The sequence below is a fragment of the Scophthalmus maximus genome, chromosome 19, assembly GCF_022379125.1.
Source record: "Scophthalmus maximus strain ysfricsl-2021 chromosome 19, ASM2237912v1, whole genome shotgun sequence".
NCBI classification, from domain to species: Eukaryota; Metazoa; Chordata; class Actinopteri; order Pleuronectiformes; family Scophthalmidae; genus Scophthalmus; species Scophthalmus maximus.
In genome coordinates this window covers 11435078-11462485 of record NC_061533.1, presented here as the reverse complement: position 1 = coordinate 11462485, position 27408 = coordinate 11435078, and the positions used below count along the sequence as shown (strand labels likewise).

Genomic DNA, 27408 nt, shown 5'->3' with positions numbered 1-27408 from the left:
TGTAAAAATCCTGAATGTGATAAGTGATCCTACTGTTGTATGTACTTCATAAACCGGTATATGAATATCCAGTGAAACACAGCAACATATGCAGATACCGGTGGCATTTGTATAAACTTATTCTCCAAACGGTACAAAAAAGAAAAACCCTTACATGATGGCTTTTTCACTCACTATAGAAATGCTTAAAACCTCTAATGAAACACGTATGACCATAGGTAATTTCTTTTGACATCTAAGAGTATTCATACTCTTAGATGTCGTCTGGCATAATTTTGTTCGCTCTCTCCCTCGAGTGATTACCTCTGAATTATTTTCAGGCCTATCAGTATTTTTTTTTCCTTTCTAATATTTAAGTCCACACCTTTCTTCCATTTGCAAAATGAAAAGATCAGATTAACACTTTGAGCAGACAAGTGACAAAGAAGTAGAAAATTTATTGCAGTATTTGTTCCACCAAAAGGGTATGAATCCCCTTTCTTCTTATTACTAGGGTGACCTAATACAACAAAATCTACATTTACAAAATATCCTCCTGCAATAGGCCACATATACTGCATGCGTAGTTCGAAATAGAATAAATTATATTCAGAGGACTCTGCCATTGTACAGCATGGACAAATAAAAGTGAACAAAAATAAAAATTTATATATTTTTTTCTTTTTTTTCATCTTTTTCTTTCAAATATCTAAAAGCTAAAAGGAAAAACCATCAGGGTGCTAGTAGTATAATAAACTCCAAAAACACTTTAATAAGAACATCAAAAAGACTAATTTCCAACATTCACTTAAGGTTTTATTCTTTTTTTTACAGCTTTTTTGTCTTCAGAGATATAAACATTTTAGTTTTTTGTTGTGTTAAACTATGATACAGTGGGAGTAGAAATGAGCGACTAGAATCTGCTGCACAACAGCGAAGGAGCTCCCACAACAATGTTGACAAAACATTTCCCTCCAGGTCTCTTTTCTGATAGCCTTTTTAAGGGATAATTTGGGTGAATTATTCCTTTAATGCCTTCTGGATTCTATCCTCTGAACTTATACACAAACAAAACATGAGCAGTCCCTCTAATATAATATGTCTTGTGTCATTTTTGCAAGAATAACTCATGTAAAAGTATGTAGTGTCAAATATTCTTGCCCTCTTGTGTTTTCTTACAAAAATGAGGAAGGAGAGGAGGAGGGTCGGAATCCAGTGAAGTTTGGCTGTGTTGTTGGAGGTGGCAGGTTGAGGAGGAGGAGCAGGAGCAGGGGAAAAGGATGATTCTGATAAAGTAGAAATTGAGCAGGGGGGTAAAAAACAAAACAAAACAAAAAATACCACCACACGGGAGCTATTAGCTAGCCCCTCCTTCCCGCGCTGCATACAGTGAGCGTAAAGTCTGTACTACTTTGTTGCTCAGTTTGTGGTTGCTGGTCAAGGCAATCTTCTTGTAAATGATGTCCGACTCCTTTATTGTGTCCACCCAAGGCACCTGTTTGCGACCATCGCGTTTCTTGGCCTCCGCCCAGGGCCCCGAGTAGGAGCCGGCCATCCAGTGGATGCTGTATCCACTGGAGGTCTTGTTGATGACTCTAGCTATTTGTGGCCGGTCCTTGTATTTGGGGCAGCAAAGGGCAATCACATCCATTGCCTCCACTATCTCACTCATACGACCAGGGTCCGAAGGGTCACCCGCTCGCCTTGACTTTCGAGAGGACTGCAGGGAGGAGAGATGAAAAAGAAACATTGAGCTTTTTTCTCCAAAGAATTTGAAGTGTATTTTATAAATAGTGTGTGTGTGTGTGTGTGTGTGTGTGTGTGTGTGTGTGTGTTTATCCCTCCATCTCACCCCCGGGGTTCTTTCGTCACCATCACTATAATCATCATCTGTCTCTGGTCCTGCTTGGTAGCGCGGACTGGGTCCAGACATGGGGCCGGAGCCTCCCAGTAGGGCGTTTATGGCTTTGTTTCTGATGTTGGCGCTGGCAGACGCTTCTCCCTCCTCATCCTCCTCGTCTGGGTCCAGATGTTCCATCAGCACCTTGAACTGTGTGGTGTTAAAAGGCAAGAAAATCATTTTGAGACACGCTTCACACTCCTCAGCAGTTAGATGTTGATATCTAGGAAACAAATGTGAAGGACTGGAGTTGGAGTAACCACTGCAAACTTATGAGCATTGAATTATTTGAAGGGCAGCACTCGCCATGAGCATTCAAGGCATATATAAAGGTGATGTACAGTATAATAAACAAGTGAAATCTGACCCTACATATGAAGCAAGCTGCCATGGTCTTCAGAGAAATGAAACGGAAATAAAAACTCTTAGCAGGTAAGCAGTTGTTCTAACCAGACAGATAACATTTATTGCAAACAGCCAGTCAAGGCCTTATATTTTATTACATACATATTCAGGTCCACAAATCTTTTTGCATTTAAATGCTGCAGTAACTTGGACAAAAGTATTTCAACCCAAATTAACTTTCAATCTGTGATGTAAAGAAAAAAAACGGGCAATAGCGCTAGATACAGCTTCGTTACTTACGTCTATGTACTGTTTGACTATCCGCCTCTTGACATCGTCTGTCAGTGAGGCGCGAGCCATGTTGTTGGAGATGAAGTCAATGGTTTGACGTGGGTGGAAGTGAACAGTGCTTTTTCTGTTCACTGCCTTATCGTAGACCTTGGCTGACTCTGTTGGAGAGTACTTCTGAATTTTGCTGTTGGATGATTAAAATGTTTCAGTAAGAGAGAACGTGAAGTGGTACAAGTTATCCACACTGAAAAATCAAGATACATTCCTGTATAAAAACAAGAGTTGTGTATACCTTACCTGTCAGAGAAGCCATACTGGTTCTTCAGATGCTGTTTGAGCACCAGCAACAACAGGATGCCCTGAACAGCATTAGCAAAGTCCAAGAGACTGGTGGTATTATCTGGGAGTAGCCTCATTACTTTTTCCGCATCCTCCATGTCCAGATCTTCTAGATCAGAGTCTGACTCTGAGGTCTCTGGTGCAACAGGTTTTCTGGCCTTTTTGGGCCGCCGTACCACATCTTCATCATCATTATCATCACTGTTGCTGTTGTGTTCGGCATCACTCCTCCCCGGAGAATCACAGTTCATCTTTTCCTCGTCCTCCCCATCTGATGTGTTCTTCCACTCCTTCTTTACCTTCTTCTCCTTACGCCTCGGCTCCTTTAACAAAAGCTGTGCCGATAGAAAAGTAAACTCAAATCAATAAGAAGAATATTTACAACTTCGGCAGGTGAGCTTTTCAGAATTGTTCCAAACATACTGCTCGAGGCGACAGACAATCCAAATTAGCATTTTAGATGTGAGCTACATTCAGAAATGCCAAGCTACCTCTTTGAAGGTTTGCAACAAGTTGCTGCCAGACACAGACAGAGTGATGTCTATGTGGTGCATGATGAAGAGAGGCTCCTCCTGGCTCTGGTACGGGAAACAGGCGAGGTTGTCTGCTACAAATAGCAGCATGTTCACTTCTGATTTCTGCAGAAAGAAATAAAACAGGGTTTAAATCTTGAAAGTAAATAATTGGGACAAGCTCACAATGCAGTGTCTGCTTATTAGAATTTATATAATAATGTGATCCAACACATTTCAATTCTATAGATTTTGTTATTTCTATGACTGCTTTAAAATTAATTTTGTCTGCGGGCTACATGCCGTATAAAGCACTATAATTAATTCTTCCAAAAGCACACTGCTGGCAAATGTGTAACAAACATGAAGTCAATTTTGACTTGGTTTGTAGTTAATAAGGATTTTCCACCAAGCTGTGCAAATACGTTTAATGGCGAGTGCAGCTTCACTCACAGAACTGTCATCAAAGAGGTTCAGCAGTGAGATGAGGAAAGCCCTGCGGTGCTGGCGGTTCCCCCGGATCATACTGAAGAGGTGGGAGCAGAGTGCTGAGTGGGTCTCATCCTGTCTGAAACCTCTTATGATACTCTTGCGAGACGACTCAATGGCCTGCTGCAGATTGTATGACATCTTCATCCCAGCAACGGCCTTCATCTGTGAAAGAATAGGTTGAAAGAGACGCGTTACAAACCTAGCATTTCAGATAACTGTTGAGATAGCTGTCGCAAAGGGAATGTGCCATATTCCTTTTACAGTGCCAGCACTAGAAAAGTTCCATAAGCATTGTGGAAAAAGGAAAAAACAGACTGACACTTATTTTAAAATCATATCAATATAAAGAGTCGTCTTCCACATTCTGTGAAACAACATTGACATTAACTCACATGGATGAATCCTGTGTACTTCTTGTCAATCTCCACCAGCTGCTGGTCAGATTTGTTCCTCATGCTTGGCTCTGGGTCTGTTCCCATAGCAATGAGGTAGGGTACACACTGCATAGGTGGGATGAAAATAATGTTCACACTCGCATGTTTATATGATTCTGTTTACCAGGTAACAACAAGTTTGAATGGAATTAACGAAGGGTAAAACTAAGCCCATTCAATAAAATATCTTATTGCATGGGCTGTTGTTTTTAGAAATATTTGTAGACTTGAAGATGCTTTGTACAATAGAATGTTTTCATTTCTGGTAACAGAAAAATGAATTGCTTGATATCATATTGACATTTCCAGCTGAATCTGAGAGTACAATTCTATAATCACAATTCTATTACAACAATATATACTGCTCAAAAAAATTAAGGGAACACTTAATGGTCACAGTATAACACCAAGTCAGAGTTAAACTTCAGGGATATCAAACTGTCCTATTAGGAAGCACAAGTGATTGTGAAACAATTACACTTAATTTGGTGCAATGAAAGTGATAACAGGTCAATTACTGGTGGGGTGGAGTGTTTCTGGCATTGCCTTCTTACCTGTACAGGATGAATGAGACCCTGGTTGAGTGTGAGAGCTATGACATTGAGAGCAAAGTGCCGTACACTGGACTGGTTGTGGAAGAACGCCTCCAACACCTGTTTCAGATAAAGCTGCATTATAGAGCTGCTCATCCCTGAAGAAATGTCTCCCATCTCCTTCAGATCCTCTTGTTTGGACAGTTTTTTCCCTGCAATGATGAAAAATGTTTTGATTATCACATTATATGACAGTATATGTTTACTACTATTTTTGACACAACAACTTTTACAGGCACAATTTTTAATCAATAGCTCATTAAATCACTGAATTGTGGCTGCCAACAAAATCAGCATGCCATCAGAGAACTCATCTCTGGTGGTGCTGGATACCAAAGCTTCACTCACATTCTCTGTCTGCTTCCTGCATCCGCGTGTCCTCCTCTTGGAGGTACGTCTGGAGGTTTTTGAGGATCTGGATTTTGAGGTTGATGGAAGATGAGGCGTCAGCCAGGATGCCATTGTATAAGGTCTTCACCTCAGGCATAAACATCTGACTGGGATGCATGATCACAAGGAAGCCTGAGGCAAGAGAAGAACAAACAGCAAAGGCCTATAAGAACAAGTAAACAACACAATCTCCATCGACATCACGTCCGTCTGTTTGGACAGACTCTTGCACATCTCTGACCTCACTATTGAAGCTAAGTGAGTTGCTAACATGACCCTGTAAATCAGTGGCTCGGCACCACTTCATTCATTTCCTTCAATCTTTATAAACAATGAGTGGCAAATATTTTTTGCAAACAATCAATATGTTGATCTTAACATTTGTCAAACATTATTATATTTAAGAATAGTGTTCTTGCCTAAGCCAATGATGGCTTTGGTCTTGACCTCCTCGTCCTCATGTTTGGTGAAGTATAGCAGCAGCTCGAGAACTTTCTCTTTGATAACAACCTGCACACAACATACATTAAAACCACAGTGAGACAGTGTACATTTGATCATTTGTAGAGCATTGGCTTTATTTTCCAATCTCAGTTAGTATTGGTTGTGGCTCAAACCTCCGACACAGAAGCTAAAATGTTACTGCTCTAGCCCAAAAAACTGATAACTGAACTTGCAAACCACAACTTTCCTCAGGTTTTATTTCAAATGTTAAATATCATGACACAACGACTGCTATCCTACCTTGTTGGTGCCCTTGAACTCCTCCAGATCAAAATCAAAGTGTCGGGCCAGGGCACCCACAGTGAAGAGTGATCGCAGAAGGAAAGGCTTGTTTGCTACCAACGTTGCACTGTTAGGATCCTCATGATGCTGAACCTTGAGCTTGTTAAGTGCACCTGAAGAAAAAAAGAAAGGAAAAATAACAAAGGACCTAGATTATGGGTGTGTCCTTCTTACAGTGCTCAAGTTATTTTCCCTTGACCTGGTGACTCTTCTAACGGGATGTGGGGATACACCAAATATAAGGACCTGCTTTGAAGGTTGAAATGCAAGTTGTAGTTCCTTCTTATGGACTGTGTGAAAGGTGACACTCACCATAGAATCTGTTGAAGCAAGCCCAGACAAACTTGTAGTTGTGTGTAACTTTGTTCACAACAGCTCCAAGACAGCTCACACAGTGCTGGACCACCTAGACAAAGGAAGGAAGACATCATGTCATCTTTACAACATTCACGTTTCCTATGGAGAGCCTGGTTCTACATATATATACATATATATATATTTTTTTTCTAAAAAGCCACTGCCACGTACAGTCATGCCATATTTGATGATAAGCTTCATGAGGTCTTCTTCGATGGTAGCGAGGAAAGTTTCACTGGGGTGCTCCATCAATGGTACCACAAGTTCCAAGATCTTTGCCACATTACAGATGACCATGAAGTCATTGGCAGTCTGCAAGGGAAACAATATATATAGATATGTCATATAGATTAGGCACCGAAAATTTATAAATTGGTCTTTAAATTAACCAAATTCCTCAAATAAACAAGCATTCTGTGTTTTCACCGTATTCAATATGTAGATTGGGTAGTCATTTTCTTATTCTGTTAATGTCTCTCTTCTGGTATAAAGGACCATTATTACACATTGTTGTTTTTTTTAAAATTATTATTAATAATTCTGCAATAACAAAATTAATTAGTAAACACAACTTACGTTACACTTTGTGGTCAGGTACGGTTGCATGGTCATGGCATGTTTGACCATAAGCTGGGCCCTGATCTTGCTGAACAAGTACAAGGTGGTGATACACGCAACTAGCCGTGTTGAGTTTACACCCTTGTTATCTACAGAGAGAGAAAAATAATTATAGATCGATTAACTCAACTAGAAGTACAGACAGAGTTAAAAAAATATATATAATCATATGATACATTTGCATACCTGAAAGAGACTCCTCATATTTGAGGATGTGCTCTACCAGGTTGTCAACTAGCTGAACACAGGCCTTTTTGGCTGGTTTGTACGATGCGTCCTCTTCAGACTTGAGAAGCTAGAGGAAGAGAAACAATGTTCATTTGAAAGATTTTAAACAGCAATATGTTCCCCATCATGCAAATCCCCAATTCAAAATCAAGATTCTTACATTCTGAAGAAGTTGCTCAAACCAGTCATAGCCAGTGTCTCGACACGCTGCAACCTGAAATGATCACACATGAGTATTCAATGTCACAATGATATTGGGTTAAGTTTGATGAGGGATCATTAAAAGTGTTAGAGCTTACCACATCAGTGATGTTCAGGATCTTTCTGGTCATGGTCTCTTTGTCATGAGCTGGAGTTGGAGTAAACCACAACTTCTGGAATGTCTCATTCACCAATTTCTACAAAGAACACAAGTTTGTGTCTCATTAGTTGGAATCTACACTTTGTACAAATCTATTAAGGCCCTGGTTTTGTGATGAATATATTGCAATACAGAGAGTACAAATAATAATGATGAAACAAGAGACGCAGTTAATCCATACCTTGATACCTTCTTCGTCATTGACCCTACGGATCATCCTCACACACATCTCAGTGACCTTACTGAAGGTTGGCTGCTCCAGACAGATGTCTCGGAGGATCTTGATCACCCGTTTTCTTACGCTGATACCAGTGTCCTGTGCACAAACAGCAATTCAATCCGTTAAGGCAATTTTTTCTGCAAATAATAAATGAAAAAACGATGGAGGGAGGGATGGTACAAAATTCGGTACAAAACTTTTTAAAGGGGCTCATTTTTGTCATCATTTTCCATTTTTTGTCAATTGCTCAGGAGATAATATATGGCTGTTGATATAAATAAAAGAAGACTTTAGAGACAGATTATCAAACTACTTCCTTTCCCTTTTTCTATTTAAACAGATGTGTGTAGAACTGTTTGGCATTGGCAGAGGTACCAGGTCTCCTGTGTGTTTTTATAGTTTACATATTTGCATGGAGTGCAGTAACATTTGTCTGCCAATAGGTGGCACTATGAGACTGTAATGAAGAGTGAACTTCTGATGAACCCTCCTGAACATTTCCATGGCAACAGGCAAAACAATTCCAATGAGTTCACTTCTCATAAGCTGATCACAAAGAATAAGTGCAAGGCTTTTGTTTTGGACTGCATTTCAATATCTGTATCTTATATTACAATGGTAATCACAAAGATCTGTGTTAATCCTAGTCTTTATCCTGTTTTTAAAAACTGGCTGCTGAGTTACTTATTCCGATCATTTCGAAGCGAACATTAAAAATCCAAAATGAACAATTAAAGGCCACTTTTTATCAAGTTCAATCCCTGCAGATGCTTCTCCATGTACACTCAAAAGTGTCCCTGCTCTTTCCATTTGCATTTGTACTAAAAATAAATCTGCAGCTCCATTTCCACACTAATTCTTCAAGCTAGTAGTTTACCCACATCTTGTGGGTGTCAGGGAGATCGGCCGTTTGTCTACTGGTGAGAATCTCAGAAAAGCACAATAAATGAACCACAACAAAAATAAATGTAAACGTGGGATGTTAGGTGCCCAGGGCCAAAACAATCAATTGCCAGTCAACACTACTATAATCAACATCACAATACAGGTTTAAAGAGCAGAGACAGGTTAAAAATGGTATATAACAGCCAATGATTTGAAAAATGTTGTCTGTTCTGATAAAACATCTTTCCAACTGTAGCATCACAATGGTAGTCAATGACAGGTGTGTAACCAGTATGCGGACACCACATGTACACAACTGGGCAGATGTAGCTGTTGAAGGAGCACTGAACTGACACATGGATACCTGCAGACAAACATTTTGATGACACAGCATAACACCAATCCGTCATCGCAAACGAGGCTCATCTGTTGAAGGCCAGTATTGAATGGCTGGGCAACTTACCAGTATCCTCTCTATGAGCATGTCATAGTACTGTTCAGTGAGTTGGGGTCTGCTGAGGACAAATTTGCCCAGCAGCTCAACAGCTGCCTCTCTCACACTGGTGGAGTTGTCCATCAAACGACCGTGGACGCCACGCTGCATGTCAGACTGCAGAAGTGGAAAAGAGTGTCAGAACATAGCACGGGGGAAATTTTTTGTTCACATTATGACAAAGCACAGATCCTGACTCACCCTTGCCAGTATACTGGGGTCCACAGCCACAACCTCAGACAAACATTTCATGGCTTTAGTCCTTACAGCAATGGCACTTTCCCCAAGGACTCGCAAGATCTATAAGAAAAAAAAAAGCCAATGATTACACAAACTGATCCTTTAACTCAACAGTTTACAATAACAAAGAGAGAGTGAGCTCTAATATACAAAGATACTTACAGTTAAATATTAAATCCTTACCTGTGTTAAATAAATATCAAAGCTCTGGGCGAACGGCCTCATGGAGGCCAAATAACGCACGATCAGGCAGGAGTCTTCATAGTCCACAGTGTCAGAGTTCATTCTGTAGGAGAAGGGCACAGACGAGGAATATTACATGATTTTAATGTCCTTTAACTGGCAGTGAGACTGTAACTCACAGGCAACTGTGACAAAGAGAAACAGGACAATGCCATCATAAAAGATAGGAATGATCAAATAAAGTTCTGTTGTACCAGTGATGTGGATTACTTTGACAAGACATTCCCATCCTTACTTCAGTGTAGCGAAATGAGCTGGTATGGTCTTGATGATGTTGCGCAGGAACTTCTTGCGCTTCTCAGCACGCTGCATAATTTCACCGGTACTCTCCAACTCCTTGGCGTGTTGTGGTCCATCTGATGAGTCCTCATCCTTGGGATTCTGGTTCCGCATGGACTTCTCAGCCTCTGTGGTGGCGTCCCGAAACCACTGGGCAATGTAGAACTTTCTAGCAAACTAGGGACAAAGAGGGTCTTCGGTGTCAGGTGGAGATGATTCAAGGAACATAGTTATTTCTTTAGAGTAAGAAAATCTATTACATAATGAGATATGCGCCTTTATGTTGCCTTTAAATTCTAAAGAAAAGAGTGGTAGTAATTTGAACTTACGGCTAACTATTTCAATGTAAATTTCTGTTTTGCAGTGGCAGTTAACTATAGGAAGGTGCTTCTATGTGAGATTAAAAAGCTAATTTAATTGAATTAGTACTGAAAAGCCAATGTGACACTCAGAACATGCTCATAGCTTTCTGATATAGAAAGCTCAAACAGTGTTTATAGTCACCACTTGCAGTCAGTTTCATGTAAACCCACCACCAGTGAAGCATCTGTCTCAGCGTTGTCTTCTAAGTAGTCCAGTAGAGCTTTCTGGAGCTGCTGGGTGTCATCGCTACCTTGAGACTATGTGATTAGAAAGAGAAAAGTGCCATTAATGCCAGTTTTCAGCAAAAAGTTGTCAAGCAAAGGAGAACCTAAATTTAAACATAAATTATCTGCTTGTTCCATTTAACTTATTTTTGTTACTATGACGACACTCATCTACCTGTTGTAGAATGCGATCAATTGATCTCTGGTCCATCTTGCTGGTGACCGCGTCCTTCCTCAGACGGGCTGCCACTGTGCCCAGGTAGTCTAGAGATGCTACTCTCAGAGCCATCTCTGTTTGTTTATTACTGAACTGGTGGACCTGAGGGGAGAAAAGACAAAAAGAAAGAACAAAAGAACATAATAGATGTCAGCAAGAAAGGAATTTTTGTGAGGTATCATAATTACAAATATTGAATTTCATTTGCAAAAATTAAGAGAAGAAAAAAAAACTACTATCATTGCATCAAATGTTTTTTTGTACCATTAGGGGGAGCATTTTCGAATGGAGTGCGTACCAGTGTATCTTAAGTCTTTTACAGAGTGTTAAACTCGAGGGGTTAGTTGAAGCCTCATGTTGCTATGCTAGCCAGTGTTTTTAAGTCTGTCTTTGTGAAATTAATTCACCTTAAAATATTTCCTCTGCAGGCTGGTGTAACATGTTCTACTTCCACCAGAGAAAATAAATCAAAATCAAAAATAAAATTCACAGCATCTCCTGACATCTTCACTGCAGAAATGAAAGTGTGGAAATATGTCTGATAGACTTACAGCTGTCACAAATGATGAGCTAAAAAAGCTATATTGATAAGAAAATAATTAGGCTACAGGAAAGAGATCGAGGAATTGACTTGCAACAGTAACTTAGTCCACTCAGACAAATTGGGGATTATCCAACAACCTGTGTTCATAAAAATTGTAATGATAAACACATATGTTCACAACGCCCAGATGCTTCAACCAACCCCAAGCAACTTCTAAGACCTCCAGGAACATGGGAAAACCCTGCATTCGTGCATTTACTATTATTTAATTTCTACTTTACACATCTTTAAGTGTTTAAATACTTCACTTCCAAGTTATCAAAAAGCAATCATGCTGAGAGCAGACACTTGAGCAAGTAAACTAGCATTATTAAAATCAGTGCTTAGAATGAAGAGAATAAACACAGTGGGAGGATGTTTGGAAAGGTCCATAAAACTATCCACTGCTATTAATTTAGATCATCTATTCTTGGAAACTCTAAAGCACAACTAGTTGCGTTTACAGTTTAAAGAAAGCGTCCGGTCCTACTAACCAGTAGTCTACCAAGCAGACTGAGCAGCAGCTCTGCAGCAGGCCACTCTGGCTTGTTTACTGTTGAGAGCAGGTCCTGGACAAAGTTCTCAAACAATGGCCGGTAATCTTCTTCTCCCTGCTTGCTGCCACACCTTAAGAGAGGAAAATGGCATCAGAGGAGGAGAGGGTGTCATTACATGGAAATAACAGGAACAAAGGGAGAGCACAATGATAAAGAATAGGCAAGAGCCATTTATTACTTTTTGAGGAAGACTGAGAGGAAGTTTTGTGCTGTTCTCATTGCCGTCTCATACGAGTTGGTTATCAAAACATCTTGATCCATCTAAAAACAAGAAAAAGGACTTGAGCGAGCAAATTATGACTGAATGTAGGTTTGTATTTGTATACATTGTTTGTGCCATTGTATCATTTTTTTGTTCGCATGGCGGTTTCTTGCATCAGCTTGCTCTCCTACCTTGCTGTCATACTCGTCGAAAGCATCCCGGTCACTGGGGAGGTGGACAACACACTGGATCAGCTGCAGCACCAGAGCAGTCACCATTTGGATGTACATTGGTTCTCCATCCTGGTCTGAGCTGTTCAGCCTAAGAACACAAGGCATCAGGATATATAAGAAGTTACTATAATGTATACTACCAAAGAAAAATAACTAATAAAGGTATGTAAGGAACAGGCCTTCTCATTGGTTAGGTTCACCTCCGCTACTTTTTGCCGTGCTGATGGCTGGACATTGATCAACCCTCTCATTTCATGCCCAAAAAATTACCTGAAATTCCTGAGGGAGCGTTTGCTGGTGGGCAGTCTGGCCAAAGAGGTAAAGATCTCCTCCAAAATCAGCTGCCGATGCTTCTCATAACGCGAGAACACCTAAAGACAGGATTTAATTAAACCGTTAGTCTTTACCGTTGGTTTTGAAGAAAAAATTAGCAAGGTTTGCACACCAAGGGATGTATACGAAACACTGCAAGGAAGTACAGTGTCTTCAGATAAACAAAGAATGTGAGGATGAGAAACAAAGACTTACTGCTGTAACTAGTTTAATGGCACACAGCTGCAGCTCACTGACATTCTCTACAAAGAACGGAGTGATTCCCATAGAGGAGACCTGAGGAAAAAAGAGGGAATACCGTGAATCATCATCTAGTTTGCAATGCAGTTATTGACGTAATAAACAGATAACCTCACATCATCTCACTTTTTTATTACGTAATTTAAGTTTTTACCTGTAGGATGGTGGTGTCTGTAAGGAGCTGAATCTCAAGGAGCTCTGAAATGTTGCTGACAATGTCGCACACTTTATTGTACAACATGACAATCACACGCTGCTTGTGTGTGGAGCATTTGGCACGCTTTGCCTTGGAACTCAACAAGCCGCCTGGATGGACGAAAGAAACCCCGATAAATACTTAGTCAAAATGTTTTTGATCATGAGCCAAATGTTTACATCATAACAAACGTTATCCACTTCTTTTTATGGAAAAAGGTTGGGTAACATTTTGCAGGCACTTGAATTAAACTCTCCTTGAATTGCAATGACATTGTTGTACATCATGACAGAGCTGACTGCTTCATAAAAAAACATTTCGTAAATGTAATAATAGTGTTTCTACAAAGTAATGTCGAACCCAAGTGAAAATAATTCTGCTCGCTTAATTAGTTTAGCTAGAGTTTTATTTCTCAAAACACTGGTGTTTACATGACTGAAGTCAGTAAAAGAGAAAAATAACCCTGTAATTTCCAGACGTCAGAGAATAATTTTTTTATAACCACTTGTATATTCACCACATCGTCAGATCATAGCAGTATAAGGCCCATATAAAAATCAGATAACCAAAGAAATAAAGCTTGTTTTCACTTGGAACATGCATGTCGCACGTTCTCTTGCGCACCTGGTATGAGAGCCACACAGAGAGGAACAGTAAACAGACTGACAGGGCTTGGAGGGGCTTTTTGACGTTCCATGACCTACTAGTGTGGAACGATGGCATTTAGAGTGAATGTCAATAGGTAATAAAAATCTATTTTAATGCTAGCGGGCTGCCACTGCTAAATAAAAATAGAAGAAACAGATCTCACCTCCATGCGGGTCCACCCTGTAGACCGGGTCATACTGTGGATACAGTGTGTTCTGAAGATGGAACTTGGTGTATTGTAGCACCCGCTCTATGACGTCCTCGATGTAGACAGCCTTCGGCATGTGCAATGAGGTCATGATGTGAAGAGCCGTCAGACAGGCGTCGGCTGACTTTGTGACTCTCTCCATTATCAGGTCTCTCCAGAGTTTCTCCTCATCTTCGGCATCGTGGTCCTGAGGTTACAAAGAAAAAGGATTTAAAAGAATTTTACAGAAATACACAACGATCTGGAGGACAAAGGTTTAAATTAATTCGATGCTAAACCTTTTGTAGCATTTGAAATTTTTTTTTTTTTCCGCCGCCAGAGACAGTATTAGTTTTCATTTTATTAAATGGATGCAGTACAGATGTCTGCACTATATCACTAAATTCTTATGATTTAGTACCACTGCAAATAATATTAAAAAAAGAAAGAGGGAGGAAGGGAGCTCACATGGTTCATCAAGGTGGTGAGCTTGGACCCATCCTGGATATTCTTCTCCAGTATGTTCAGCAGCTTCACCAGCTTGTCTGATGGAATCTACAACAAAAGAGACCATTATCTAGACCTGCACCTCTCTAGAGCAGCATTGTGCATCCACAACGGTCCATCTGAAGAAGGTATAGTAATATATTGTATATATATATATATATATATATATATTGTACTGTACCCTGCTGGAGATGCCCATGGCCTTAATCTTGGCAGACTCACTGCCCAGCTCATTCAACTGGTGTTTACCAAGCAGCAGTTCCTGAGGTATCTCATCATCATCTGCTGCGGGAACATACAAAAACAAAATATTACAAAAAGTCACAATAAGATATAGTAAGGTTGATAAACTTGGGTTTTCAAAATGGACCAAAGTAGCAGTTTGAAAGCCAGTCAGCAATAATATTTACCCATGGTAGTGAAATCCACATCCTCCAGATTCTCAAGTATGTTGTCAATGCTTGTTAAAAACCTCTTGAATGTGGATGAGTCCATCAACTCTTCCTGGGTCAGCTTGGGTTCATATGCTTTCCGTTTCTTCTGCTTCTCCTTCATCTTCAATTTCCTGGCAACTGAATGAGAAAATTTGCATCTTAGTTATTTTTTCTATCTGTTTTGTTTCCATTGTGTGCGCCAGATGTCAAACTGTCTTACAAGTTCACTATTTTAGGTAATCTCTTTTATCTGTTTTCTACAATTCAATTTGCCACATTAACTAAGACATTACCTAGGACTTTCAAGGCCCAATTACTTTGAATTCATGCACACAACACAGCTTATTTTGAGACAATGATTGAGGTTAATTACTGTTACAACACTAAGAATTTTGTCATGAGAACCTCGTAGGCCTCAGAGAAGCTCAGAGACAACAATTAAAGAGAGAGAGAGAGGTTGAATGAGTTGTGTTACATTGATGGCCAACAAACTTGGTGTGTTGCACAGGATATATATTAACGTACTTCCATGACCCATGTGTATTTATGTTTATTTTCCAAAACGTTCAAGGTCTTTATTTTTTCCAAATCCACAAACGTCCATGTATAATTATGAAAGAATAAGGGCCGTGGAACCAGTGACAAAGAGAATCTAAAAAGTTCTATCCCCCTCACACACATTTCAAAGGAAAGAGTCATAATTGAAAAGACTTGTATTCAGACCTTCACTAATGCTGGGTGGTGGCGAATCTTCCTCGGAGGAGTCTCGGTAGCGACTGCCTGAGCCTCGTCGGCCATCCCGCTGGGCACTTTTACGATGTTCCCCCGAACCCCGGCGCTCCCTTTCTTCAGTGTCCCAGGTCCTGTCTTTATCTCGACGCTGCCGCTTCCTTGCGGCTGTGGAGAATAAACATAAAGGCCAATCCTTAACAACAGTGAACTGATATTCAGAACAAGGCTTAAATGTCCAGTACATTTTTTTTATATTTCTAAAATCAAAAGACGAAAGCTGACACAAATTAAATGATTTGACTCACACTCTCCGTTTGCGTCAAAGTCGTCATCTGAGCTGACCTCGGCATATTTGGGCTTCTCGTTTACAGTGCTTCGTTTCCTCTTGTTCATCTTTACTCTTTCACACAGGGGCATGGTTGACTCAATCTCTGCAAGCAGCTCTGGGGGCAGTTCCTTCAGAACTGCTGGGTCCATACCAACTAAAATTTTAAATTAAAAATTTATATTAAGTAGCTAATTACGTATTTCCTTAAATACATGTATATAAGTATAGTATAGACAGTATAGGTGAAGGTCTAAATTTAGGAGAACTGCTTGCAGTTCCACAGCTTCTTGTTCTTACCTTTGCCAGACTTTCCTGACGAGATCCTGTTCTTTCCAGACTTGCTGTGCCTGATGATCCTCTGAATCTGGTCAATGGAGAGCTTTTTCAGAACCACTACAGGCTTGGGCCTCTTCTCGAAGTCCTTCACCAAACCCAGCCTCTCCAGTTTCACCTTGGGCTGGCCCCACATTTGACCTTCAGTTGACCCACTGCTATCCTTATCACGTTTGATCTGGAAAAAATAAAAATAAAAAGATACGGTAGTCAGACTTCAGTTAAAACTCACTGTTCACTCAGTTTTGGGCAGAAAAAATGTGAGCCATGTTCACAGAAAAGAAAACCAATTGATAAAATGTAAACAATGGTTCAAACTGACCGACATGAGGTTAGTGATTTTGATATTAGTTTCCAGTATAGTTCTGTTAACAAAGACTTAAAAGAATATTCCACCATTGTTCTAACATTGGCCCTTTAATTGTAGGGCTAATTGTCAACACTGCAGTGCGGAGGCAGCAGCTACCCCCTGCCACAAGGGCTGACAAGCAAAAACTGGAGATGGCGATTGTGGATGTTTGTTCTCGTCAACAGACACAACACTGACAATTGCCAAAATATCATCATGCCAAAGTTTGTGTCCGAGTTGTGCACACCTAACTCTCAAGTGTTTTCCATTGCAACTTTTCTTACTAAGCACCTGCAGGACTTGTCAGGCTGATAGCCAGCTTTTCAGTAGACAAGCCAATCTGGACAACAATCTGGTTTGCAGTGTGAGTGATTACACTGACTGCAATATTAAACAATCAGCAATGTAATGTTGTTTGCTTCAGGCTAATTATGGCTTCCATACAGTCGCTGCTTCGACAACTGTGATTATGTTTGTCCTTTGTGCTACAAGTGAAGTCTCTAGCAGTGTAAAAGAAGCTATTGTGCTTGTTTTTGGAAGGAAACACACAAAAGCTACCATGTTAAAATATCAGCCCAGCACACTGTACTGTGGTTGGGGGCATGTAACTGTATGCCTTGACATGTGGCAGGGGGTTGCATTTCTGGACACTTTATTGACAATAGATATGGCGAAGGGGAATAAATAAATTGAGGATTAATTGTAAAGTTCAAGTTTCCGGGCGCCACCATACTGACATGTGCAATATGCTGGTCATATGCATCTGAAAACCAGCGGTGGAGCATTTCTTTAAGGCAGTGGCTTTTGTTTACTCACAGGACTGACAACTTAATAACAATTTCTACTTATAATAATTAGGTGTGGGTTTATGTGTAAACAGAATATTTAGATCACTCCCAGAAACACAACAAAAGGCTTATGAATGGAAATGCAAAAAACAAAAACAAAGCATGAGAAGTGGTGTATTTTGGTTTTGTGAGATTGCAGGCAGTGACAGTTGAATGATTGGTAGATGAGTAGATTTTTTTGTTTGGGTCAGCCCAGATCACCTTAGGGATCTGGAAGTTCTTCAGAGCGCCACTATGCCCTCCCAGGAGCTGAGCAGGGAAGGAATCTGGAAGTATAACACCAGAAGCAGACGAGGCTGGTTTGGAACCATCTTGCCTACTGTTGCTCCGACCAGGCTCTCCAGTGGAAGAAGCCCGGAAGCCAGACCTATCTCTGTCACTTCGGCAGCGAGAGTCAGGGGAGCGTCGGTCTCGACCACCAGTCTCGCTCCGATGCCTCCTATCTCTGTCAGATTCTCGGTCCCTGTCTCGTCCATGATCCCCTCGGTTTGATGACTTTGGCATCTCTCCCCTTCTGTCCGAGGACTTCTCATCATGTCGGTGCTTTGATGACTCCCGACCTTCTCTCCTGCTGTCATGTTTATCAACCCTGTTCTTGATGACTTCCGGCCGTCCATCTGGTTTTAACCGCAAAGCGGTGTCAGAACCCTCCACTGCAGCCGGCCCACTAGCTGGTTCTTCAGGCCAGCGTTGGGCCTCAAGGGCTGGAATAGGAGCAGCCAGACAGGGGTCGAGCTGGCCATCAGCTCGGCCAGCCTGCTGGAGGTCGATGCTCACCATGAGGGGAGGGCGGCTGGCACCGTTCCCAGCTGCGGTGGCCTCTTGCGGGGTCAGTTTGCCAGCATTTCCCCCGCCTGTTGATCCACTCCCTGGGGCACCTGTGGGGCCACCTGGTCCCCCTGCACCTGGCTCCAGCGGAAAAGAGTCCTGTTTTCTCTTCTTCAGTGGCTTGTCTGCAAAACAGATAACCATGAAAATAGGTCATCAAGGTCATAGTTATCCACTAGGGTGTTGAATAAGGAACAAGTGGACTAGGTGGCAGTTTAGTAAAATGACACACTCATAAAACATCTTCAGTTTACGACAATTCACCTTTATCTTGCACTTCCTTGGAGCACTTCTCACTGGCAGCTTCTCGCTCTATCCTTTCAATTTCAGCGAGGGCATCCAGCTCTGCCTCATCGTAAGGGGAACTGGGAGGCTGGAGACCACTGGCGCCACCTGCCTGCTGGGAAACCTGCTGTTGTTGCAGTCGAGCTCCAAGATTTTGCTGGAGAACAGGCACCTGCTGAAAACCCAGTTCCGCCTCAATGTTGTCCTGGTCCATACCTGGCACAACCTCACCTGGGATATTAACAAAAACACTTGAGAAGGGCTGATGCTCTCCAATATTCAAAGGGTTAAGACTGACTAGACTGAATTTTTGGTAGTGCAGCTAAGACTGAGCTGACATAAAATCTTCTCTTACCTGGGGTATCAGACTCATTTGACTTGACCCTGGACAGTTTGAGGGTGAGTTTTGTCGAGTCCTTGTTTGGAGAGCTAACAATGTCATACATGTCCTTCTCCTCTTTCACTGCTGGGGGTTTCTTCCTTTGCTGGAGCAGCTGTTTCTGGTCAGGTCCTCCATCCCTCGGTGAGGGTGTATAAGGAGGGGGTGACTGCAGAATCAGTGGGGGGCGAGAACCGGCTGTGAGGGAGCAACACCAAATAGAGAAGAGAGTTATCCTTTAAATGTATGTAAAAGAGCACATACCTGTCTGAGAGGTTTTATTTATCCAATAATGGGAAACTCTATGGCCAAAAGTGTGAAATGAAAATCCCTCTGGACTTGTATCACTTTTGAGAGATAATGGCCTCAAACTATCTGCAGCTGTGAAAATGAAATTATGAATATTTCAGAGCCAGAATCAGTTTTTCCCTAAATGTAAAAAGAAATGCAGCCAGGATGTATGCAGTGTAGTCCCTCTTTTCCTCTTGTAGTGGCCTTACATTTGGGTGTTCCATCACTGCCTGCTGGAGAGCAGCCGGACTGTGGAGACCTCAGAGAGAAAGAAGGATTCCTCATGGTGGAGTCACCCTCCTTGACAAAACAAAGATAAGTATGAGCTTTACAGTGCACTTTCAAATTTAAAAAAATGTTATAAAAATCCGTAACACACTTTACAGAAAGTCACATTTTGCCCCCAGTTGTCGCCAATAAAGCTTCTAGTTATAGGCAGCATTGATTCAAGTGTTCTGGTACGTCCCAATTGTAGTTACAAAGGTAATTGGAGGGCCAAAATAATTAAAATTTGACGATGATGTTGTCCACCAACTTAGAAGCTTAATGCTGACTTGATATTACACAGAACACAGAAGCAGAACCTCCCTGATGTGTGCACATCATTAAGCATGTGTTGTATGTTTACACCAATATTTTTCACCTGGAAAAAACATACATACTGTATATTGCTTCACAGGTTTTGCTCACAAAACTCCATCACTTCACCTGACTTTTCTTTCCTTTAGCTCTGAGCAATTTGTAAAAATGTAGCAGCTGAATTCTTTTTAAATCTGTTTGTATGTTTTTTTTCTTCCCTCACATGAAGGCTCGTTGGCTGATGCTGACTGTTGCCATCTCAGAAACGATAATGGGCATTTTCATGTACAGTAACATGACATGCATCTCTATATGCTGCGCAGAGAAAATGTGTTTTGGCTCACATTACAAATCTTCCAAACCGTAAGCAAGGACATTTCCCATCCCCCGTTTAAAAACTGTATTATTCATGACCACGACTTTGTTGTCTGTGCAAAGATTTTTTGCTCATATTTCAGTAAACTTTTAGATGTTGTCAGTCATACCTCACTGCCCAGCCGTTGTACAATGTTAAGGTAGTCCTCGGCGCCATGTCTGTCTGAGTGGTGGTTCGCAGCATTGGCTATCTGCCCCGATACTTTGCCCTCATGTATATTCCGTATGCCACCAGGAACCATGGGACTGGCCACAGACACTGCCAGAAAAAAATTAAGTTTTTTTTTTTTTTAAATCATAACATTGGCGATCATGACACAAAAAAAAAAACATTCACATTAATGGATGATAAAACAAATATTTACTGAACCAAGAAGAAATGTTATTTGGTTCAACTGCATCAGTTCTCCCAGGAGTCCCAGTGAGTTTTGAGACCCAGCAAAAAATTTGAATGTCAATAAATATACATACTTGTCTGCCAAGTTGTGCCAACATATACAACAATGACAGTCTGGTGATAAGGCAGCACTGATTTAAAGTATTAGCCCTAATGCAAACATCATTTAACTATCACACTGGCCAAATAAATCTGACTGAGCATTCACAACAATAAAAACATACTATTAAATTATTTTATTTCTGTTTTTCACAATTGTATCCAAATCAAAATATTTGAATTAAAAATGTGTCGTTTCGCCAAAAAAATATTCCTGCTATTTTTGATTGTGTTAGTTTCATAAAATCCAATTCAATTTTATTTGAATTGCGCCAAGTCACAAAAATTCCCACCATGAGCATTCAGGAAATCTCTGGTTAAACTGAAACAAATGAGACAAAAATACTGCTGGCAATCTTTAAAGAAATCTACTGAATGAGGCAACTCTAGAGATATACTACGAAGCAACTAAAGGAAGTGTGACGTTAGCATTAGCAGTCTTTAAAATAAGAACTCATTTAATTATATTGTGGGAAAGATCTCCTCGAACGTGCTTTAGCCATACATGTACAAAAATGTAAGACACCAGCAAAATTCAAAATGTTATTCTTAATTGTCCATTGATGTCAGCGTGTCAACTTCAAAATGTCTGAAAATGTGTTGACATCTTTCAACAACTTATAAACATCATGTACACCAGCCAGGTTCACACCCTAACGCACACAGGCAAGAAAGCACAGACCCATATTCGGAGACCTCCGTCCCCTCGTGCATGCACACAGACATGCAAAACACACATGTTCAATCTCACCTTGTTGTATCTGTTGGTGTTGGTTATAGCTTGGTGGTTGTTGGTGGGGATAAGGCTGTATGTAACCAGGGGCGGGGCTTTGGGGAGTGTAGGGGCTTGGTACTGGACTGTTCTGCTGGCCCATATACCGGCTACTGGACCCGGTCTGGGGCGCCACAAACCGACTGGACAAAGTAGAGGACAGAAGAGGGAGGGAGATGTTGAGCAAATAAGTAGAAAAAACTTGCATGATTTTAAAGTGAAATAAATAACTGTATCTAACTTAAAACATTATTTTTGTAATATCTTTTAGTGAAATGATACTGCACACAGTATACATATAACAAATCATCCATGAACGCCACATATTCAGATGTTACTGAGATATACTAACAAAAACAAGTGAAAACACATTAAATTATTACTATTTTTAATGTTGTGATATATTAGCTCCGTCTCCTTCTCATGCTGCTTGACCAACCTTGATGGACTGGGTGAAATAGGCTGGAAGTTTGCAGACTGGGCAGGGCTATGCATGGAATTCTGGGTGATCTTGAACGGTGGTACCATTGGTTGCTGCATAACATCTGTTAAGGAATAAAAATACAGTACATTTGTTACAAATATCAACATGAAGCTCGTCTGTACAATTGCATGCTATCGTGTCATATTGTGCAACAGGTACTGTGTGCATCTCCATACTTTTCTCCCTGAAGATGCCAGGGTTCCTGGCCAGCATGGTCTGCAGCAACAGTGGTGCATCTCCCTCTGGCTCATCACTCCCCAGGTTGTCCTTCAGCTCTCTGAAAACATGTACAATTATTGAGATTTACAGTATAAAATTTTGGGGGGAAAGAAAAGTAGGTGGAAACACATAGCGATAAGTAGAAATAAAGAGTACAGATGTGTTTAAACATTAAATTTCAGGCATGAATTTAATAAATATATTATTGATTTTATAATTGTGCAGCCAACCAATCTAGTTGGGCTTTGTCAACCTGTAGAGATTTTGCTAATCTACAAAGGTATTCCTTTAACATCTGTTTCTATTAGGCATTTGTGGGCAAAGTTGCAAATCAATCAGCAGAAATGCTCTGTGACAAAATTAGATTTACCGGACTTTTGCATCAATGCAACGCCTGATACTAATAAGTCAGACAAGCATTCAGCGTCATACATATCAAATGAATAAAAACAGAAATTACATTTTAGCCTCATTGCCTCCTACAGATACACCACATTGGATTTGATTTGTCCTCAAAAAGAATTACACATTTAGTTTAATAGCCTTTTAAAAACGTTTTATAATCTATGATTTTAAACACAGTGCACAGTAATGCAATGATTCATCTAGTAAATTTACCCACAGGTTTAGTATTAACATGTATTCTGGCATCAGTCGTACGTCTTTGATGTATGCATCTCATGAAATATTAATCTTTTTGAACTTTAAAAACTACTCATCATCAATTCCTTCTTCAGAAGTCAACAGTGTTGTCACTTCTTTTGTACAGTGTTTTTCTGATCTTTTTATTTAAGGCAAAGTTTCGCTGGACCCCAAGCTGCAAAGCTGAAAGCCTTTAAAGAGATGTATTACCTCAGGTCTTTGGATAGAGCCTATATTTCTGTTAAAGGTTCAAGACACAGTTTTGGCATTTAGACAAATTCACCTGTATACTTACATGTGCTCTGTAGAGACCTGGTTGAGGCCATGGGCTAGCTGGGAGGCCAGATTCTCATCCCGACAGCCCAGCAGGCAGGTAACTTCCTCTGCGATCCTCCCATTATATAGGAGGCTCTTAGTGGTGGTGGCCGGGAGAGGGGAAGGGAGGGGTAGCTGGTTCAACACTGAGGCGATAAGAGAGAAATGATGGAAAAAGCAGAGGTGGGGGTATGAATAAATACACAATACAAGAGACAGGAAATGTACATCTTTTCAAACTGAATATTTCAGTCTTTTACACTGGAAGAGGAGACATAAGGAAAACAGTCACAGTTTGTTTGCAAGACAGCTGTGTTACTCACAGTCTGTTAAGCTAGCAATCCCAGCAAGAGTGGTGATGGGAACATGAGGCATATCCCCATTCATGCTGAAGGTGAGGGTGGGGGAGTGTGTTGATACACAGGTAGATCAGGGGGTCGATGGACGACACCCGTCCTCACATCTCCTGACACCTACGAGAGAGAAAAGGGTTAGTTAGAGACGGGAATGGGGAGCCAATGTGATGGATGGGAGAAGGGTAAAAAAAAAAAGGATGAAATGGTCAGAGAAAAAAGGGGATGAAAAACCCAAGGGCAAGGGTAACAACTATTTAAAAAAATAACTTTCGTTGATATCAAATGCATCGTGAATGGCAGGACATTTGCTACTGTATGGCTGCTGCATCATCAAGTCATAAATTTAAACAAGTCCTTTGACTCTTATATCTGACTCCTTATTATTGTTAAGTATTATTATTTATGCATGCTACTGATCCATTCGCGGGGTATCCTCAGTTCTCTCAGCATACAGATACAGAAATATGCCACTAGCATGGCTGCAGTTTTAAGAGATGTTAAACACAAACAAAATGCAAATTGTGACATGATTAAATCTAGGCCTTCTGTTTACATTACAAGGTCACCAACTATTATTCACCCTGCTGCTGCATGTAATGTTAAATTATTACACAGCTATACACATTATCAGGAACAAATGAACAATTTATAAATGAATAAATTTCTTTAAATCATGGTGATTTTTGTTACACCTTGAAGAGTAAGTCATAGTTCAGTCTCAATGTACTAATTGATGCATATTATGAATCATTTAAATGTCATGTCAGATTACTCTGATTTCCGCAAATGGCAGATATGAAATACACATCTTAACATCTAACATAAACAGGTAACCCTGTGCATTAACTGCATTCAAAATATACAGTGAAACCGCTGTAAACACAACAAAATATTAATGTAGCATTTTCTTCTTGTTGATACTCACGCATTACACTGCCATCGGTATAAAAAATTTAACTATACAATAATAGAGTCGATACAATGCCTTGAGTGGATTTAAACCAACATTCCTGTGATTTCTCTTGACTTAATTTTTACAAATGAACACACTTAAAGACAATTCTGTGAAACAGAATAAGTAGTCAAATAAGGTAAATCGTCTCTGCAATTTCCAACCAGGGGGCTTTTCACAGGCAGCATATTATGGTAAATCGGCACAACTTGGGGCCCTGTGTTGCACTTAATCTGTCCAACATTGCTTTGATTGTTATATTTCCTTGACCTTTCGAGGAAGACTGTACAGGAGGTCAAAGAAAAACAGAGGTAAAAGCCAGCTGCAAATTTCAGAACATCTAAATGCAGCCAACGCTTCAGGGACAAACCTGGTTGCTACAACATGCAGCATGAATACAGGCCAGTGCAAAGGCTCACATGGTACAAGATGAGTTAAATTGTTTACATGTTGTAGACATCAAAATTGGATATTGATTACACACACTAGCCTTGTCGAAATGAGCCGTCAACAATCTCAATTGTCAAGTCAGCGAAAAGAAAAATGAATAAAACCATTATAATACCTTTTTGAAGAATTCTGTGCAGTCTCGGGTGGACTCACTGACATTTCAGATAAAAATTCCTACTCCTTCAATCTGTTGAAAGAGAACACGGCCCTGCATCAGACGTTGTGACATAACCCTGCATTTTCATCTCAATTTGGACAATTTCAGACGAGGCCGTGTCTACAAGAAGTGGACTAAGACATTTACCCAAAACAGCAAAAAGATGCTAAACGGGCATCAGAATATGCATTTCATGTGTGAAATGAACGTTATCGGTGCTTCAAAATCCTCAAACCGGGAGTGTTGCACCGTTGACCTTGTGTGAAATCCTTTCACTGGCTTCTACGGAAATACAACGACATTTCAGCAACTTCTGCATGATACTGGTGCCATGCAGACCTGCAAACAGTGTTGCATCCGACCCTGAGTGCAAGCAACTAGTTACTGCGTGGAACAGAGTCTGCATGTCATCACCGCACCATGGCATCGACACATAGCCAGCAGTGCTGTGTGCACGGCTCTCTCTCGAGGTGCAGGGGCTTGGCTGACAGCTGGGAGACTGACAAGCAGGAGGCAGCACAAAGGAACAGATGCACCGGGACGGTGGGGGGCTGCATCCTCCGGCGGCCAGGAGCTGCAGCCGCCGAACGCATTCTGCAAAAGTGGTGACCGCGGAACGCCACCGACCTGCATTTGTTGTGGACGAGACAAGGTATCCACGATATCCACGACCCCCCCCCAACAACAACAACATCCCATCCAAACTCCGGTAGCAGAGTAACTACAGCTGAGGCGACGGGAGCTTGTGCTCAGTCAAAACACGGACAACAGTGATCACGCGGAAAAAAACAAAACAAACAAAACAAAACAAAACAGTGCAAGTCGAACAACACGCGCGATCACCCAGCGAACGTGCAGCTGCAGCGCGCGCCCGTGTCACTGTTTATCTCCGCCGGCTGACGGAGCAGACGCAGCCCGCTGCCTGCAAACAAGAGCGAAGTTCGTCTGTGCGGCTCTCGCGGGCGGACTGCGACGCTGCTGTTTGCACTCACAATGACGGATACAGTCGCCATCGCCAGCTGCTCGACGTCCCCTCACAACAGTGGTCGTGTTTCAGTAGCTAGCTGCTTGTGCTAACGAGCGCTAACTGTTGTTAGTGAGCCCCTAGCGCCGCTGCCCCGTTCAAGGAGAAGGAAGGCGATCCGACTCGTACAAGGAAGCGCGAGCCGAGGCTAATAAATGTCCGCCGTTTCCCCCTCCAGGCTCGCGGGGACCGCGACGGGCTCGGGTGAGCAGATACAGCGGGCAACTGCGCGGATACGAGACCCGTGGCATGGGCCCAATCCCCGGGCTCGACAGATGACATCCAGTCGAGGCCGTGCGCCTCGGCGGAGCAAAAACACAGCTAGCTAGCTTGGCTGGCTAGCTCGCTAGCTTCCGTTACCCCCCGGTCAACGGTTAACGACGCCGTCGGTGGTCTCGCAGCAGCGCACTCGCCAGCGCCAAAGATAATAATCGCAATTTAAAAAGTTGGTCCGGTGAAGAGAGACGTGTGCTCATATTTACCTTCGGATGCTGCGTTCGAAGGGAGGGGAATGTTTCAGCTCGGTTTGTGTCCGTATCTCTAGCTCCCCCTTTCTTCTCTCTCGCAGCTCCTCCAGAAGGAACTCGACTGGCTTGCCAGCTAGCTGCCGAGCTAGCTTAGCTAGCTATCAACAATAATCCGGGTCGGGCTGATTCGCTCTTCTTCCGCCACTCGAGGGTGAATGTTTCGGCGCACATTCACGGGGAAACATTCGTTCTTCGGCGTTTCAGTCGGTCTGCGCCGACGTAGACAAGGAGCGCAGCCAATTTCGACACTAAATTAGAAATATGACGATTGTTGCGATCACCGAGAGGCTCTCCTCTCGTAGAACAAAATGCCGACCGGAAGTTCTGCCGTCTGACTGACCAGAGATCTCAGGAGTGACTCCCTCCATCGGCGCCAAACAAAATGCCATGCGACGTATCGCGTTGGAGCCGCTGGAGGGCGCTGCAGGACAAGTCTGTCCTCTCGGGCCCTCCTACTTTGCAAATTCCTGTTGAGCAAAATACACAAATGATACATGTACATGTAAACAAATCAGCATTTAACAACATTATGCAAATTCTTGCAACTGTAATATATGTCCTTATGTCTTTTTTCTATACATTTCCCAGATGTTATTTTATTATCTTTCTACTTTGTGAAGTTGAGTTGACTTTGAGACAAAAAAAAATTGCATTACTGATAATAATGACAACGAATCTTGAAATCATGGAATAACCACATGTACAAGTTACTATATACTCATTTCCTTGCAGTTCCTCCTTGTATACACAAACATACAAATATAACATGTCTTAATGA

At 41.4% G+C, this 27408-nt stretch overlaps 1 protein-coding gene across 3 annotated transcripts; it reads right to left on the bottom strand.

Annotated features, from left to right (window-relative positions):
* Positions 1-417: 417 nt before the first annotated feature.
* Positions 418-26966, bottom strand: nipbla (NIPBL cohesin loading factor a). Of its 3 annotated transcripts, none has more exons than XM_035639901.2 (49): positions 26586-26966; positions 25038-25109; positions 23488-23637; positions 23145-23310; positions 22165-22265; positions 21944-22049; positions 21484-21647; positions 20347-20495; positions 19492-19582; positions 18968-19189; positions 18592-18843; positions 17701-18452; positions 16267-16480; positions 15947-16123; positions 15633-15806; positions 14886-15047; positions 14657-14760; positions 14437-14523; positions 13945-14176; positions 13092-13243; positions 12893-12973; positions 12635-12735; positions 12323-12452; positions 12108-12190; positions 11867-11999; positions 10748-10891; positions 10519-10605; positions 9942-10162; positions 9647-9749; positions 9425-9523; positions 9194-9340; positions 7807-7941; positions 7564-7662; positions 7425-7478; positions 7223-7331; positions 6995-7125; positions 6590-6730; positions 6374-6467; positions 6020-6174; positions 5695-5785; positions 5234-5407; positions 4847-5037; positions 4251-4358; positions 3820-4020; positions 3346-3492; positions 2813-3189; positions 2525-2699; positions 1832-2029; positions 418-1699 (listed from the first exon to the last, which is right to left on the bottom strand). In XM_035639901.2, the coding sequence occupies exons 3-49, from the start codon at positions 23549-23551 to the stop codon at positions 1337-1339; spliced, it is 7641 nt and encodes a 2546-aa protein (XP_035495794.1). In that variant the 5' UTR covers positions 23552-23637; positions 25038-25109; positions 26586-26966; the 3' UTR covers positions 418-1336. The 3 variants fall into 3 exon arrangements, with proteins under 3 accessions (XP_035495794.1, XP_035495798.1, XP_035495795.1); XM_035639905.2 differs by having other exon boundaries at positions 18277-18452; XM_035639902.2 differs by lacking the exon at positions 25038-25109.
* Between the last annotated feature and the right edge of the window lie 442 nt (positions 26967-27408).